This window comes from Perca fluviatilis, chromosome 11 (assembly GCF_010015445.1).
Source record: "Perca fluviatilis chromosome 11, GENO_Pfluv_1.0, whole genome shotgun sequence".
NCBI classification, from domain to species: Eukaryota; Metazoa; Chordata; class Actinopteri; order Perciformes; family Percidae; genus Perca; species Perca fluviatilis.
In genome coordinates this window covers 29,634,243-29,651,400 of record NC_053122.1, presented here as the reverse complement: position 1 = coordinate 29,651,400, position 17,158 = coordinate 29,634,243, and the positions used below count along the sequence as shown (strand labels likewise).

The 17,158-nt window shown below is 42.7% G+C and overlaps 1 protein-coding gene across 5 annotated transcripts; it reads left to right on the top strand.

Moving 5' to 3' along the window:
* The first annotated feature begins 1,708 nt into the window (after positions 1 to 1,708).
* Positions 1,709 to 15,298, top strand: LOC120567741 (complement C1q-like protein 4). 5 transcript variants are annotated; one of them, XM_039814716.1, is made up of 6 exons: positions 1,709 to 1,980; positions 6,040 to 6,093; positions 6,426 to 6,479; positions 8,093 to 8,146; positions 13,887 to 14,018; positions 14,825 to 15,298. In XM_039814716.1, exons 1-6 carry the CDS (start codon positions 1,812 to 1,814, stop codon positions 15,106 to 15,108), a joined length of 747 nt encoding a protein of 248 aa, XP_039670650.1. In that variant the 5' UTR covers positions 1,709 to 1,811; the 3' UTR covers positions 15,109 to 15,298. The 5 variants fall into 5 exon arrangements, with proteins under 5 accessions (XP_039670650.1, XP_039670655.1, XP_039670654.1 ...); XM_039814717.1 differs by having other exon boundaries at positions 1,710 to 1,980; positions 13,926 to 14,018; XM_039814721.1 differs by lacking the exons at positions 6,040 to 6,093; positions 6,426 to 6,479 and having other exon boundaries at positions 13,926 to 14,018.
* The last annotated feature ends 1,860 nt before the right edge of the window (positions 15,299 to 17,158 follow it).

The following is a 17,158-nucleotide window of genomic DNA, read 5'->3' as shown; positions in this document are numbered from 1 at the left end:
CTCACCACAGACAAAATGAGCACTGCACAGACGAGTGTTTGCAGTTGGTGTCCAGCCTGTCCTCTTGATGGCTGCAAGCCACTGATGGTGTCTTTTTTCGTCCTGAGGTAGTCTGTAAAAGGATATTTTGGGGTCTCCTTTTTTGTTGTTGCACCCTACCGCACAACATATTGAAAGCATAGCTAGTTCCTTTTCTACTTCTTCTTCTTCTTCTAATCTGCGTTTAATGGCGCAGGGCTCTAGAGTGCGACCAATTTGGTCGCACATGCGACCAAAATTTCTAAGGGTGCAACTAAGATTTTTCTCTCCACGAACGTAGCGATGTCGTTTATATCTATGGTTTAACGTTGCGTTACATGACCCATTCCTTCTTTAAAGCCGTACCTATGTTTGGATCTCTCCTCCACGCAGCCCCTATATATCGTGTATCGCCATTCAGCGTTAATGGCAACGCAAGGAAAAATGTGGGTGCACCTACATTTTCTGCTGGTGCACCTAAATAAAAAAAGTTAGGCGCACCAGTGCAACCAAGGCTAGTTAGTTAGGTTAGTCTGGAGCCCTGTGGTGGGTCGCAACCAACTTGTTTAAGTGCATACCGCCACCTACTGTACCGGAGTGTGTAATATCAAGGCTTAAGTACTTCACTAGTTCCTTCAATATGGTCCAGCTACAGCTTGCCTTCTCAGTTCCTTTTCAATCTTGCCGAATCAGGTACTCAAGATGGTGGACGACAAGTTTGAGATCTGAGTGATGTCAGTTGTGACATTCATCAATAGATAAATAGCATTTATTATGCTATTGGCTTTCTATAACGATCGCTAGCCAAGTCCATGTAACGTTAGCCTACTGTATGTTACTGTACAGAGTGTGTGTGTGTGTGTGTGTGTGTGTGTGTGTGTGTGTGTGTGTGTGTGTGTGTGGGTGGGTTAGGTTTATGTTCTTATGTTTATGTTCTTTTGAGACAAATTATGATTCAGCCAACTACAGTTTGGTGTGGTTGCTATTGATTTGACAATACACAATTTTAGGTTATTGGTTAAGTTGTACAATGTTGAAGCTGTGAATATAATGTATTCTATCAAGAGGTTTACACATACAGTAAATATGCAATGTTAGCACTGCTTAAGTGGTTCAGAATCGGAATTAGAATCAGAAAAGGTTTTATTGCCACAATAATAAACTTATGTGGTGCATACATGAACAAATAAACATATTAAACAATAATATAAAATAAACACTAAATACAGGAAAAACCAATAAATACATTCAAATTAACAGTTGCATTAGAAAAAAGGTTGAATGGATTGAGTGGAACCTTTTCAAAGACTAAAAGTATATGCTATGGGCAGATGTAAAGTCCAAGATGAAGGTAAGTGCAGGTTAGTGCAAGTGTAGTGTGTTGGGGGTTATGAGTCGGTGTCGGTGGGGGTACGCAGCCTTGTTGGTGATGCCTATTGCAGAGGGGAAAAAACTTGTTTATAGTTATGTACTTTATTATAATAGCATAACATGAAATCAAAAGACCTGAGTATTTTCTGAAGATAACAACTGAACCTCTCTGTTAATCATTTGTTTTATACACAGAAAGGATGGACCTTTACTCGATCACTTACACCGACTCACCAATTGTTTACCATCAGGCCAAATTCCATTCACTAACACATAAGGTCATCAGCCTCCCTTACCAAACTGGTCACCCCCTCATTTCCTGAAATTGAACAGCCTGACTGAATAACAGGACCACACTTTCAACATTACAAGATTATATAAAGCTGCATCCTGACGGGAATACAAAGTAATAATACAACAGAATGAAGATCTCTGTGAGTTTTACGCTGTGGCTGCTGCTCGTCTCGGTCTCCGCAAACGAAAGTTCCGAATGCCAGCATACTTATCTGCAAGATATCTACGCTGCGCTGAGAGAGATGACTGCCTCGTTGGTTCAACTGAAGGCGGACATGAGATTCCTGCAGGCTCAAGGTACAGTAATGAACTGTTTTACATCGTGTCATAGCAGTTCAGAGATATCCAAAAGGAGAGAAATATGTATTTTTCTATATACTGGAGCAAAGTAGGGCTGCACATAGCTACCGATTATTTTCATTGCGGATTAATGTGTGGATTATGATCTGGACTGGTAGCTGGAGAGGTGCCAGTTCACCTCCTGGGCACTGCTCTTGAGCAAGGCACCGAACCCCCAACTGCTCGGGGCATAGGCATCTCCCTCACTCTGACATCTCTCCATTAGTGCATGTTTAGGTACTGAGCATGTGTGTCTTATTCAGGCCTGTGTGTAATGTGTGTAATGATTTCCCCTTGCAGGATTAATAAAGTATACATTATTATTAGGGGTCCAAGCCCGAGGGGGGCTGGGAACCACGGCACACGTGACAACGAAAATTGCGAAGATAAAAAAAATACAAATTACACATATCCACCACTAGGTGGCGGTATAGCTGAAAAACCTATAACTCCCAAACCGTACATCCCATATTCAAAAACCATATACCTTCGTGTTCCCTGGATCCAGCTGAATCTCCTGATATAGGCCACACCCGTTTCCGCCTAGACTTTTATGGGTGAAAACCTACTTTGCCGAACTCCTCCTAGACCAGGGGTGGCTAACCAGTCCAGCATAAAGAGCCAAAAAAAAAAAAACGCACCATAGCAAAGAGCCACACAACACATGCACGCCCACACTACAACAGCGGCTTACAGTTCTAATGATGTCATAATACAAAGCAGAACAGTTTTATAGGTTTCTTTCTTACCTAGACTGACTCAGTGGTAAACTTGGCAGTCTTTGTTATCCACAAGCCTTTTTAGGTCTGGCTTATACTCAGTTGTGGCCACTCGAAGCAACTCTTTAGCCCTATTCGCACGGGATAAGTATTATCTAGGGACCTCGTGTGAATTATAAATTACCCCCCCACGTCTGAGTTTCATCTGGCGCATTCGAACGGGATAAGCGAAGCCTGTGATTTTACTCGAATTTACTGACATTAAGCAACAGTAGAAACATGGGTGTGGGTAGCTCTGCTACGTGTGTTTGTGTGCAGTCAGATCTCGAGGACACACACGCACACAATCTCAACCGGGTAGTCAGTCGTCATCCGAACTGCGACCTCTCCTTTTCTTTCTCTCACTTTTTCTCCGGGTTGGTGTCAAGCAGGGTCCGGTTAGATGGATAAAACAAAACATTTCACCAGGTTAAAATCTATTAGCTCAAGCTTTACGGCTTGATTTATTTGTAACATTAACCTCTAATTATGAAGTGAGCCCCTCCGCTTGATTGTGCATTATTTTTGATAAGCTATGGCTTGGAGATGTCTTGTCGTTATCTCTAGATGTATGATACAAACAAAAATATATTTACCGCATGCTGCTATACATGTCATCCATCGCCATCTAATCATTCTTTTGTCTTCCGCACTTGTGGTGGTTTTCATCTTTCTCTTTCTGCAAATTGTATATGATGTATAGTGACATGACCCAGCACCCAAAACACTGTCAAAACACTCCAACGCACCCTCCATTCTTCGCGAAGATGGATAAAAAGGCGCAAAAGAAGGAAATAGGTACCTTGAAAAAACAAAAAGCCCAGCCAAATCCTGGACAAATCAGAGATGCCGATTCGTACCGGGACTAATATTATCACAGGACCTCCGTTCTGTGCGAAATATGGTAGGTCATTTGCAGGGGAATTATTACTTTACAAATTACAGACATGACCGATTCGCACGGGATTAAGATCACAGACAACCTCCGCAATTATTACAAATGACTGGAGGTCACCAGGTAATACTTATCCCGTGCGAATAGGGCTTTTGATGTGTGTCGGTAAGAACAGAACGATGTTTTGACTTTACTTGTTTTTTACTTGTTTCAGTGTAGAAAACACTGATTCACAGAAATAAGTTGCTGCAAACGTTGACATTAGCTTGTGTGCAGCCTGTTTAACATTGTGGTTCCTTCTCTCAACACAGATTTCAGTCTGTCATCCTCACAAAGTTCAATCATCTCCAACTGGGACGCTGCTTCATTTGTTACTAAAGGGGCTTTCAAACAGTCAGATTCAGCAGTGAAAGGGTTAATGAGGAAGGTGATCTGTGGCCGTTTTTCCCTCAGGTTGCAGAATCTGTCCTCAAAACTCTGCTGCAGATTTTCAACCAGTGTTACATAGCGTGCAGTGCTCCTTTGTAAGACCTCAGCTTCTCCTCCTCTTGCCTTCAACAAGGAGGGGAAATGTGTGAGCTCTCTCTTTTGAAGATGGGTCTGGAATAGCTTGAGCTTGTTGACAAATGTGAAAACACTTTGCACCAGGTCAGGCAGCATTTTTAACTTTCCTTGCAGATCTACATTCAGTTTGTTCAGAAGATGCAGCATGTCGACCAGAAACCCCAAATCTGAAATCCACTGGGGGTCATGTAGCTGAGGATATTCCTAGGATATTCTCTCCCAGAAACAGCTTCACTTGGTTCAACATTTCAAAAAAGCGGGAAAGCATGTTTCCTCTTGAAAGCCATCTCACAGTGCAGTGGAAAAGCAGATCACTGGGAAGATCTTCATCAAGTTCAGCTATGAGGTTTTTGAACTGTCTGTGATTGAGATCGTGAGTGCGAATAAAATTCACAATTTCTAGCACTGGTTTCATGACGTGGTCCAAGTTCAGCTTCTTAGACACCAGATGCTCTTGATGGATAATGCAGTGAAACCTATCGCCCAGCCGCTCAGTAAGAGCCTCACAGGAGCAGGCAAAGAGCCGCATGCGGCTCACGAGCCACAGGTTCGCCACCCCTGTCCTAGATTGTGTGATCGATCTGCACGAAACTTGGCAGGTAGCATCTCCAGACCAACCTGACAAAAAATTAGCAAAAGAATTTTTATCTGATGAAAATTGCGCAAATCACGCACGAATAAATTTACTACTAAATAACGAACTTTGGCATATCTTGACCAAAATAAATGGTATCATCGCGAAACTTTAGATTCTTGTTTGCCATGACCCTCTCAGGCTCCCCAAGCACTTTTAAGAAAATCGACCACTAGGTGGTGCTACAAGTACAAAAAGTTTTTATCTCATGAACGGCTCATCCGATTTTTAAAAAATTTTGAAGGTACCATCTAGGGCCACTTCTGAGGCCACGCCTACAGTGGGGTACTAATTGGTCAAAGTGGGCATGGCCTATGGGACCCAGGTTTGGATTCACCACTTACACTAATGTCAGCAACTTCAAATTTACAAGGTAGATGTACAATGGGTTATCGAACGCACATACCAAAAATTACACACATGGACCACTAGGTGGCGCTATAATTACGTAAAACGTGTTTTTGCCTATAACTCGCACATTAGAAAACCTTACATCCACGTGTTCCTTGAAATGAGACGAATCTGACGATATAGGCCACGGACATTTCCGCTAAGACATTTTTTCACAATATCGCGCAATGCGCAAAACCAACTTTTTCAAACTCCTCCTAGGCCGTGTGACCTATTGGCACGAAACTTGGTATGTAGCATCTCCAGATGCACCTGACCAAAAGTTATCAAAAGAATTTTGCTACGTTAAACTATTTCGCAATTTACAAGCAAACTAATATTCGTAGCTAGCCACAAAACACATACTTTAGCATATCTCAGGCAAATTAATGGGTATCACAGGAAAATTTGGTACTGTTGTTCATCATCCACCTCCAAGCCTCCCTACCAAAATTGGTGAAAATCGGCCGTTAGAGGGTGCTGTAATGAACGTAGATGCATTTTGGCAAATAAGTCAATGCATTTAAATGGTAAAAAATTGCAATGTCTTTTTAATATCTGCCGCAGTAAATGCTATCATCGCAAAACTTGAGGATATTGTTCGACATGCCACTCTGCGACTCTATACCAGATGATTGCCCTTTATGGGGCAATCATAAATACTTAAACTGATTCATCGATTATCAAAATAGTTTGAGATTAATTTAATAATGACTAATCCATTAATCTTTGCAGCTCTAGAGCAATGTCTTAAGAAACTGTCTCTGTTGTTACAGAACAAGCAGCACAGCTGAAGACTGAAGTTGACAAGCTGAAGCAACAACAGCTAGGTATTGTTCTCTGATCATTTTTCTTGCTGCCGGCTGCTTCTGCTGCTGAGAGATTTATTTTCATGGTGGATTAATCTGTGGATTATTTCTCCTTGTTCGTTCAATTAAGGGTGGGCGTGACATTTTTGCAAAGAGAGACTCAACGTACAGTAGTGAAGCCTAGCAGAAATATATTCAAATGCTAAAACTGATTAATCGATTATCAGAATAGTTGGAGATTTATTTAATAATTGATGACTAACACACTGATCTTTGCAAGTCTAGGAAAATGTCCAAAAAAACTCATGCTGCAGTGAAATGAAGCTGACAAAGTTTTGTCTCTGTTTTTGCAGAACAAGCAGCACAGCTGAAGACTGAAGTGGACAAGCTGAAGCAAGACCTGAAAGTTATTTTCCTCTCATCATTCAAACACATTTTAATGAATGGGTCCGTATGACATTGGATGAAAATGTATGCACAGCAATACGTAAGACATCGTACGAAACTAGGCTGGTCACGTGACGCCGGCTACGGTGCTCCGACGATTCAGCGGTAGTTGTGGGTCAGTTCTATAGTTCTAGACTGCAGGGGGACTTCCTTCCTTTGACACACTGAGCTGCTCTCTCCTCTCCCTTTCTATTACCATTTGTGTGCATCCCGTCCCAGAAATTCTTGTTACTAATCCTAGCTTCTGGGGAGTTTACTCCCCGGAGTCCTTATGTTTTTTCACCCAGCGTATTTCCTTGGAGAACGTTGGCACCAAGATCTTGGTTGCAGCTGTCGCCGTGGTCCTGCTGCACTCCCTGCTAAGCTCTGTGGTGCCAACCTAGTCTCACGGTGGTTCGTGTAAATGTACACGTTATTCTTAATCTATTCAACGTGTTCACGGAAACGTTTTTCTCGTTTTTTTCGTGTAAATATACACGTTTTTCTCGACCGAGGCGCCCGGGGAAAGGACGCCGGGAGGCGGCTTCATGAGGTGCCACACGCCGGCCGGGAGGCGCCCGGGGAAAGGACGCCGGGAAGCGGCCTCATGAGGTGCCACACGCCGGCCAAAACAACGGCACGGCCGCCACTCGCGATCGGGGAAACGATGCGCCACACGCTGGCCAAAACAACGGCACGGCCGCCACTCGCAGGACACGGGAAATGAAACGCCACAATAACGAGACGGTTGGGGTTAGGAAAAAAAAAGAACTGGGAAAGGAACCGTCACACGCGGGACACGCCGAAAAAGGAACAAACGTACTGCCACACGCGGGACGCGATCCCGGGTCTCCGGTGTGAAAGCCCTGTGTTTTACCCATCCACCACCCCGACCAACCTCCCTACGCGGATTTTCGGCTTCTTATATTACTCCCTACAATTTCGTTCTGTGGCAACGTAATATGCTTCCCATTGAAATACATTGGTTCACAATTTCGTGTTGTCCACAACGTAAAAAACGAGAAAAACGTTTCCGTGAACACGTTCAATAGATTAAGAATAACGTGTACATTTACACGAACTGCCATGAGACTGGGCTGGTGGTGCCCTGCAATGTCCTGCTGAACCCTGCTGCTTCCTGCTACGTCCATCCATGCTCTGCTGTGCCGCGCTACATCCTGTAACGCCCTGCAGCGCAGTGATATGACATGAACTACTACGACTACCATTTGAAGTCACTATTCCATTATTAATGTGACTATTATTGCCACTGTTCATCACATCCCCAACCGGCACCGTCAGACACCGCCTACCAAGAGCCTGGGTCTGTCCGAGGTTTCTTCCCAAGAGGGTGTTTTTCCTCGCCACTGTCGCACTGCTTGCTCTTGAGGGAATTACTGTAATTGTTGGGGCTTTGTAAATTATAGAGTGTGGTCTATCTGTAAAGTGTCTCGAGATAACTTGTGTTATGATTTGATACTATAAATAAAATTTAATTGAATTAATACACTAATCTTTGCAAGTCTAGGAAAATGTCCCAAGAAACTCAAGCTGCAGTGAAAAGAAGTTGACAAATTTGTTTCTGTTTTTGCAGAACAAGCAGCACAGCTGAAGACTGAAGTGGACAAGCAGAAGCAACAACAGCTAGGTATTGTTCTCTGATAATTTTTCTTGCTGCTGGCTGCTTCTGCTGCTGAGAGATTTATAGTGAGACATTTCATTTTTACTAAATAAAATCATGGTGGCTAAACACTTCCAACTTCTGGTAAATTTAGGAGAAATCTACATGCACAAATAGACAAAAAAATGAACGGTGGCACTGAAGGACAAAACACAACATTTCACAAATGTTGTATTTTGTCCTTAAGGGCCTCCATAGTAGGAAGACATTTTAGGTAGATAGAGTAGATAGATTTAGGAAGATAGAGTACAAAAACTATACACTGATAAAAAAAAAAATATATTTCTGCCTGTAGGGTCTCCTTATTTTAAATCTTTTGCAACCCCTGCTGTTTTCAGCTTCTGTAACGATGAAATGCTTTTAACTATCAAGCTCCATTAGAGATCATTTTAATAAGGACCCGATCGCCGACAGCTGCGAAGGCATCAGGTCTGGTTAAAAATTTATATTTTAAGGCTTTCGTAGATAGGCGTGAAAAATTGGCTCGCTAGTGCTCCCTACAAGGCCTAAAAAATTGAGCCCCTGCAGTACGTTTCACCTAGACTAACGAAGGAAGTCGGCCATTTTTTTATTGATTGTACAAAATTAGTGCGTTTTTGGCCATTTCCACATGTCATACTCAAGTGTAAATTGTCCAATTGGCTCAAAACGTTTTAGTATTCATAAGAGTTTAACCCTGAGGACATACACAGGCCGATATTGGCTCAAAGTCATCGCGTCCCTAGTGGCAACAGGAAGTAGGCCTAAAAGTCAAGGTGCTATACTTTAAGGAACTCCTCCTAGAGATGTCAGGGTTGTAGGCTAGGACCCAAATGCAGGAAAGAGGAGAGGCAACAGTAGAAATAATAGTTTAATAAGAACACAAAGAGACTTACAAATGTAAGCAGAGCAGGTGAGCATATCCAAAGGAACAAATCCAGGAACACGGAGAAACAGCTAAATCACAGGAACCAAGACAAATTACAATCCACCAACAACAGACACAGAAAGCACAGGGACTAAATACACAGGGTAATGAGGAAACGAAGGACAGGTGACACTAGGACTGGGGAACAGGTGAAACACATCAGACAATCACAAGGGCGGGAAAACCAAAAGACAGGAAGTAAACCAGACAAGACTAGGGAGAAAAGACAGACTTCAAAATAAAACAGGAAATGGGAAAACCAACAGAAAACATGAAACCAACTAAACAAAGAAACTTGACAAAGGGACTAGACGTGACAGTACCCCTCCCCCAAGGGACGGCTACCAGACGGCCCTTAAAAAACAAAACAAAAATTGTCCACAGAATAGGGCAAAATGGCCCAGGGAGGGCGGCGGGGGTACGGAGGAGGGACGAACAAAAGTCAACCCACGGAGGGGAGAAGGGAGGAACCAGAGTCAACGGGGCTTGGGAACTGAGGACTGTGGGAACTCGGGAACTGGGGACAGTGGAACTTGGGGACAGAAAGGCTGCGGCCAGCAGGGTTGTAGACAGCAGCGAAGATGGAGCCCCTCTGGCGGCTGAATAGGCCGTCGAGGATACTCAGGCGACCGTCGACGAAGACGAAACCCCTCTGACGAAACCCCTCTGACGGCCGAGCAGGACGGCAAAGATTCTCTGGAGGCCGGCGGGCGAAGGCAGAATCCTTCTGGAGGCCAGCTGCGAAGGCAGAATCCTTCAGGAGGCCGAACAGGATGACAAGGATTTACAGGCGGCCGGCGGCGAAGGTGATATCCCTCTGGAGGCCGGCGGCTAAGGCGATATCCCTCTGGAGGCCGGTGGCTAAGGCGATATCCCTCTGGAGGCCGGCGGCGAAGGAGATATCCCTCTGAAGGCAGAGCAGGACGGCGAAGGCGGAGCCCCTCTGGAGACCGAACAGGACAGTGAAGTCAGAGCCTCTCAGACAGCCAAGCAGGACGTCGAGGACTCTTAGGAGGCCGTCTGCGAAGGCAAAACCCCTCCGAAGGCTGTCTGCGAAGAAGAAACCCCTCTGTTCTGGGTGTGAGATCAGTTAGAACCATCACAAAACTGTTGGATCACTGGAAGTACAATCTGTCTGGACATGTCAATCCATACACTGCATGAAAAGTGGGATTTTCGTCCCCGTAAACACCCGTAAATCTCCCTAATTTTCGGCAGTTAAAGCGCCCATATTATGCTCATTTTCAGGTTCATAACTGTATTTTAAGGTTGTACCAGAATAGGTTTACATGGTTTAATTTTCAAAAAACACCATATTTTTGTTGTACTGCACAGCTCTCTCTCACTGCTGCAGATCCTCTTTTCACCTGGTTTCTGTTTTAGCTACAGAGTGAGACCTCTTTTCATCTTCTTCTTCTGTACTATCTTTGATTGCACTCGCACATGCGCAGTAGCTCAGATGTAGATCATGTCAGCTAGCTAACTCTAGAGACAGTAAAAGTAACTTTGGTCAGTTACAAGGCAGGATTAGCTGGGAGACTTCTAAATGAGGGCGCACATGGAAGTAGTTCTTTTGTAGATTATGGTGAACTTGTGTGTGTTGTAGCAGTGCTTTGCTATTGAGAACGACGTAGCATGCTAGCGTTAGCATTAGCCTTAGCATGCTAACGCTAACGCTACGAGCTAACGGTTGTGGTTAGCCAGCTCATTTCGGACTGTGACGTCACAGTCCGAGCCGATTTTGAACAGCTCACTAGGAGACTGAAGGCAGGACACATTCAGAAACCGTATCTCACTCAAAACAGCATGGATGGATTTTTTTCAAAGTTTGTATGTGTGTGGAAGCACCAGAGACACAAAAGAACACCCCAAATCCCAGAAAAAGTGTTTTTTTCATAATATGGGCACTTTAACGACAATTTACAGGCTGTGAACGTTGCGTTCGTCTGTGCCACATATTGTCGGAAATGAAACCAAGACGTATGTGGAGAGCTCCTGTGGAGGTGTGAACAGCTCTAATTAGCATATGAAAAGCAGCAACACCGCGTCTGGCCAGAGAACGTCTGGCCTGGCTGGAATTTCCTCACTCACTATTGGATGAAACCACTACTTTTAAACAAGAAAAGTCACTCCTGATTTGGAGACCTGGTTGACAGGTCTGTCATGGGTTAGGCTATTGGTCACCCTGGGCCATTATAATAATAATAATAATAATAATAATAATAATATAATAATAATAACATATATATATATTTTCATATATGTTGTGTTGAATATTCATGTCATTGTTATCCTAAGAAAAATTATTTGCCAGGAACGTGTTGTTTATTCAAAGATAGAGCTTTATTAACACAAAACACAAATGCATTCAGAAAAAAACTATGTACATACAGGAGACATAAACACACAACAAATATCCCACTATCACTCACGCTGTTTAACATCCAAAGACATTCATTGTACTTCTCAAGAGTTAATAAACAGTACAGACTTGCTCGCCGTTTCATTAATAATCATATACTTACATTGTATTTTCCTTTTCTGTGGGCGCATCTTCATGGCGCCCCGGAGGCGACATGGAGGAAAATAAAAAAAAACTCTCTGTACGTCTTGAACAACTCCTGTGTGTTTCCAAGTGAAGTTTGACAGAGTGTACAGACAACTCTTTTACCAGTTGGCCTGAAATACTCCCATACTTTGGAAGCTTTTGCTCTAACTCTCGGACTCATATCCCGCTGCTATTTTTCAAATCCAAGCAGTGAAGGCGGGGGTAGGGGGTGGGGCAGAGTGATAGAGAAAGACAAAGAGGGGCAGATTAACCAGCATGGCACGAACAGCACACACACTGGTGTGGAGGTGAATTACATTGAGTTTTAATGGAATACTGGGAAAGCTTAATAACAATAGGACAATTGAAGTCTAGATTATGAGGCCATTTCAGCAGAGCCAACATCTTCATATGCCATAGACATGTGAATATGGTGCTGAATTTGCCAGTATTTTAAGAAGACAAATGGTTGGGACCTTGTCATGCAATGACAAAGCTGATATGCTTTATGTGAAGCATAGTGTTTTGGTGTCAGCAGAAAGACTTCTCTTAGAAAACTGTAAAGTGGTGCCTCTGTCTCCATTCCACCAGACAATGTTGGATGAGCAAGACCAAAGAAAGGTCACTGTAGTCATGCCACTATGCACAGTGGTTGAGCTCTAGAGACTGTGATGTTTTAACTTTGTGGCAAAGCCTGATTAAAACTAATTGTGGAAATAAATAATTTTGTGTATCTTTTTTACATAACATTGGTCATTGCTAATTACAAACACAGTAATTAATCTATCATACTTTCATTAAATAAATCAATTCAAGCTAAAATTGAAGAGTCTACAATTAGGCTATACTGGGCCTGATCTATTTTAAGAGATTTTCTTAAAATGAAGTTAATACCTTTTAGAAAATTGTCACCTGGGGTAAAACTCCCCTACCTGATTTGCATTTGTATAGCTCACAGCATTTTCATTTTACATGTTAAAGCCTCTCCTAGAATTAGAGGGAGGGGGGGTCATGGGGGGACAACTGCCAAGCAAGGCCCACGTCAATTTCCGACAATTCACGGCAGTTTTCGGTGTTGCCTGTAAATTGCCGTGTACAGTCGTAAACCTTAAGTTCCACGACAATCTACAGTGCCGCTTACTGACGAAAATCCCACTTTTCATGCAGTGATAATGTTGGAGGAATATAATGTGGGTCTGATTACATCTCAATCTGATGATTCCTTCCCTGGTTTATGTGTCCGCCCCAGTCTTGGTAACTATGTTGATTGTTTTTTGGATGTAAAGCACTGCACTTTAGACATGAAAGAGGCAAAAGGGAATGCCTTTTATAAAATGGTAGTGTTTAAATAAGTGTAAACTCCACGAACTGGTTGACACACCGTGGCGAGGACATCTGGGTTTGGCGGTTGATGTCCAACCTGAGGAATTTATAGAAACCACCATTAACTAAAGGAGTAGCTGACCTACAGTGGAGTGTTACACGGGATAGTAGCAGTCAGTGTGTTTCCGTCTGTCATTAGTCCTGGTGTTAGCAACAAATGTCCTTATTGTGATGAAAAAGAAACCGTGTTCCACTGTAATTCTGAGTGTGTGTGCCTGCCACCGTTTTTCTTGTTGCTGGAGAAACTATTCAGTAAGGTAGGAGAAGTTTTCTCCAAACAAGTGTTCATCCTTGGGTTCAGGTACAGTAAGTTAGCTAAACATAAATGCCAGCTGTTAAACTTCATCTTGGGCCAATCAAAGATGTCTGTGTGTGTGAGCAGAGAGAGGAAGGTGGATGACTAATTATTACAAAGACATGAAGGATGTGATCTGGGCCCATGGTGATGTGTTGTGCTCTGTTGAAGGAGACCAACTCATCTTTTCTCAGGAGTTGATGTCAAGTGTGTGTATATATATATATATATAAGTATTTATCGGCCTGTTGAAAAGAGATTATTTTTGTAAATAACACTGATAAAAAATAAAATAAATAAAATAAAACATTGATAGAATAAAGTTCTTTTAAAAATCTAAAATCTCTCTGTCTCTCTCTCTCAATTCAATTTGCTTTATTGGCATGAACAAAGAAAACATGTTGTTGCCAAAGCAGTTTACAGAAAATACATATATAGTACATATCACATATTAAATACATACAGTAGGTGTCACATATATTCTGTACAATGTCATAAACATACAACATATTACATTACAAAACAATTACATAACATCTACATAACTCTCTCTCTCTCTGTATCTCTCTCTCAGTTCAACAGGTTGCATTCTCAGCCTCTCTGGTGGTTGCAGGTGAATCAAACATTGGACCCTTTCGCTCGGACACTCCTCTGATCTACAAACACGTTACCACCAACATCGGAAATGCCTACAACCCAAACACAGGTAGCTCTGATATTCTAACAATACATTTTCGGGATGCACTGATATCTACGTATTGGCAGAATACCAATATTTGGCTATGTTGATATGGTCTGTATGAATTCAGTTTCTATGATAAGTTGTACGCACCTAAAAAGGGTAAACACTGAATTGGTAAAAGTAATGGATTTCTTTTTTGCAAAACATTATGTAAATAAAGTGTTTATTTGGGTGGCCGGATAGCTCAGTTGGTATGGCGGGCGCCCATATATAGAGGTTTACTCCTCGAAGCAGTGGGCCCGGTTTCGACTCCGACCTGCGGCCCTTTGCTGCATGTTATTCCCCCTCTCTCTCCCCTTTCATTTTTTCAGCTGTCCTGTCAATAAAGGCCTAAAAATGCCCCAAAAAACTGTTTATTTCAACCAAACCAGATTGTTGAAACAGTGGAAAGACTAACGAAGACTCTTAACAAAAAGGTCTATCTGTAGGGATCCTTTCCATAATGTTGTCAGACACTTAGAATAATAATCTGAGTCTGTGGAGTCACGTGGGTGCGTCGAGCAAGATGGCGGCACACTAGTGGAGCTCTGCTCGCCCACCAATATTTACTTAATAATCTGAGTCTGTCAGCGGCAAAAACAGAGATTTTAGTGGACGCTGACTGATGCTGAACATTTGTCCTGTAGGGTTATATATTGTTTCTTACTTAATACTGGACCAGTTTCAGAGATGTGATATATTGTGCATCCTTAATACATTTCACTTGGATGTTGCTGTTCAAACACTTTTTTCATTTTCCATTTAAAATGACAATAACAAACATCCAACAGGTGTGTTCACTGCCCCGGTGAGAGGAGCGTACAACTTTGAATGGTGGGTCGGTGCATTTGGAGACGGCAGCCACGCTTCAGCTGCTGTGTTGGTCAAGAACTCAGAGAAGATATCCTTGGCATATGAGCGACAGAATCAACATTTCGGGACTGGTTCTAGTGGTGTTACACTGTTGCTAGAGGTGGGAGACGTCGTGTTTCTGCGTCTGGTGGCTAACAGTTTGGTGTATGACAACGCAAATCACCACAACACCTTCAGTGGGTTTCTGCTGTTCACCATGTAAGACAGAAACAGCAGCTCTGTGATAGTCACGCAGATTTTTGTTGTCTTAAACAAGTCTTCATAGCACTTCATAGATTTGCTCTGATTTCATTTTGCATTTCATTTGCATCCAAATAATGAATAATAATCGACAGGACAATTCTTTCTGATTTTCTCTTGTTTCTGTCATTTTAATCAAATAATAAACATATTATAGCAATTACATCTGTGAGCATTTCTTTAATCTGTTTGTTTCAACTTTAACTTATTGAAAGTAGATAATCAAATTCAACATCATAGAAGTATAAAGAAACAGAGAATTTTAAGCTGTTGTAACATATCAACTCCATACGATGGCCACATGAGATTCTAGTTTTGGTTACATAAGTCAAACCAAACTGCTACTGTGTCACAGCGTTAATGACATGTATAAAACTGCAAAAAAACAGTTACGTTTTCATTTTTTTTTATACTCATACAAGCAACAACATTTTTGAAAAAAGCTATTTCTTTGTTGTTGAAAAAGCGACAAATATGTTGATTGGTGTGTGTGGACAAGATTCAGGTCTGTGTGTGTTAAAGGGAGATTTCTAAACTTAACTAAGTAGTTTTGGTGCCATAAATCTAACCAAACCGACTGTTTCACAGCGTTAACGACGTAATTTTAGGAGTTAAAATCATTACATTACATTACATGTCTTTTAGCTGACGCTTTTATCCAAAGCGACTTACAATTAAGTGCTTTAAACCCTGAAGGTTCAAACTCCAGACAACAAGTAGTAAGTGCAAGAACATTAGTTTTAAATAAGTAAAACTACAAAGAGCCATATGAAAATGCTGCTTTTTTTCATGTTTATCCCAGGTGTAGTAGGAAGACGTGTTTTTAGCCTTCGGTGGAAGATGTGTAGGCTTTCGGCCATCCTGATGTCAATAGGGAGGTCATTCCACCATTTAAGAGCCAGGACAGCAAACAGTCAGGATTTCGTTGAGTGATTAGTTCTCCCTCGCGGTGAGGGGGCAGCAAGCAGGTTGGCTGATGCAGAGCGGAGTGAGTGGGTTGGGGTATATGGTTTGACCGTGTCCTGGATGTAAGCTGGGGCTGATCCATTTGTGGCCCTGTATGCAAGTAATAGTGTCTTGAAGCGGATGCGGGCAGCAATTGGTAGCCAGTGAAGAGAGCGGAGGAGCGGTGTAGTGTGAGAGAACTTGGGGAGGTTGAACACAAGTCGAGTTGCTGCGTTCTGAATGAGCTGCAGGGGCCGGATGGCACATGCAGGCAGGCCAATCAGGAGGGAGTTGCAGTAGTCTAGACGTGAGATGACTAGAACCTGAACTAGAACCTGAGCCGCCTTTTGCGTTAAAAGGGGAAGTATCCTTCTGATGTTATGCAGCATGTATCTACACGATCGGGTAGTTGCAGCAATGTTGGCAGTGAAGGAGAGTTGGTCGTCAAGTGTAACACCCAGGTTTCTAGCTGGGTGGGGACTACCACAGAGTTTTCAATTGTCAGGTCTTGGGTAGTAGAGCCCTTCCCTGGAAGGAAAAGGAGCTCAGTCTTGTCAAGGTTGAGTTTCAGATGATGTGTGGACATCCAAGAAGAAATGTCAAACAGACAGGCCGCTGCTACTTGAGTTTCAGACTTTGAAAAGGAGAGAATTAGTTGGGTGTCATCCACGTAGCTGTGATAAGAGAAGCTGTGTGAGAGAATGACAGACCAGAGAGAATTGGTGTACAGAGAGAAGAGGAGGGGACCAAGGACTGATCCCTGAGGAACCCCAGTTTTGAGTGGGCAAGGTTCTGAGGTAGATCTTCTTCAAGTTACCTGGTAAGGTTGATTTGTCAGGTAAGATGTGAGCAAAGACAGCACAGAGCCTGAGACACCCAGATCGGGGAGTGTGAAAATGAGAATCTGGTGGTACACTGTGTCAAGGATCAGGAAGGTTGTTCTGGTGGAGATAGGTCTCTAGATCAGCTGGCCGACTCAGTTCGAACCACAAATCAATTTCCAAATATCAAATTGTTGGTTTCACAGGTATTGGGAGCAAGTGGCCTATAACATTTCAATTGTTGTT

Excerpts from the sequence above, each read along its gene's own strand:
- LOC120567741 (XM_039814716.1), top strand. The coding sequence starts at position 1,812 with ATGAAGATCTCTGTGAGTTTTACGCTGTGGCTGCTGCTCGTCTCGGTC. Across the intron at positions 1,981-6,039 it reads GAGATTCCTGCAGGCTCAAG|AACAAGCAGCACAGCTGAAG; the intron begins GTACAGTAATGA and ends CTGTTGTTACAG. Across the intron at positions 6,094-6,425 it reads GCTGAAGCAACAACAGCTAG|AACAAGCAGCACAGCTGAAG; the intron begins GTATTGTTCTCT and ends CTGTTTTTGCAG.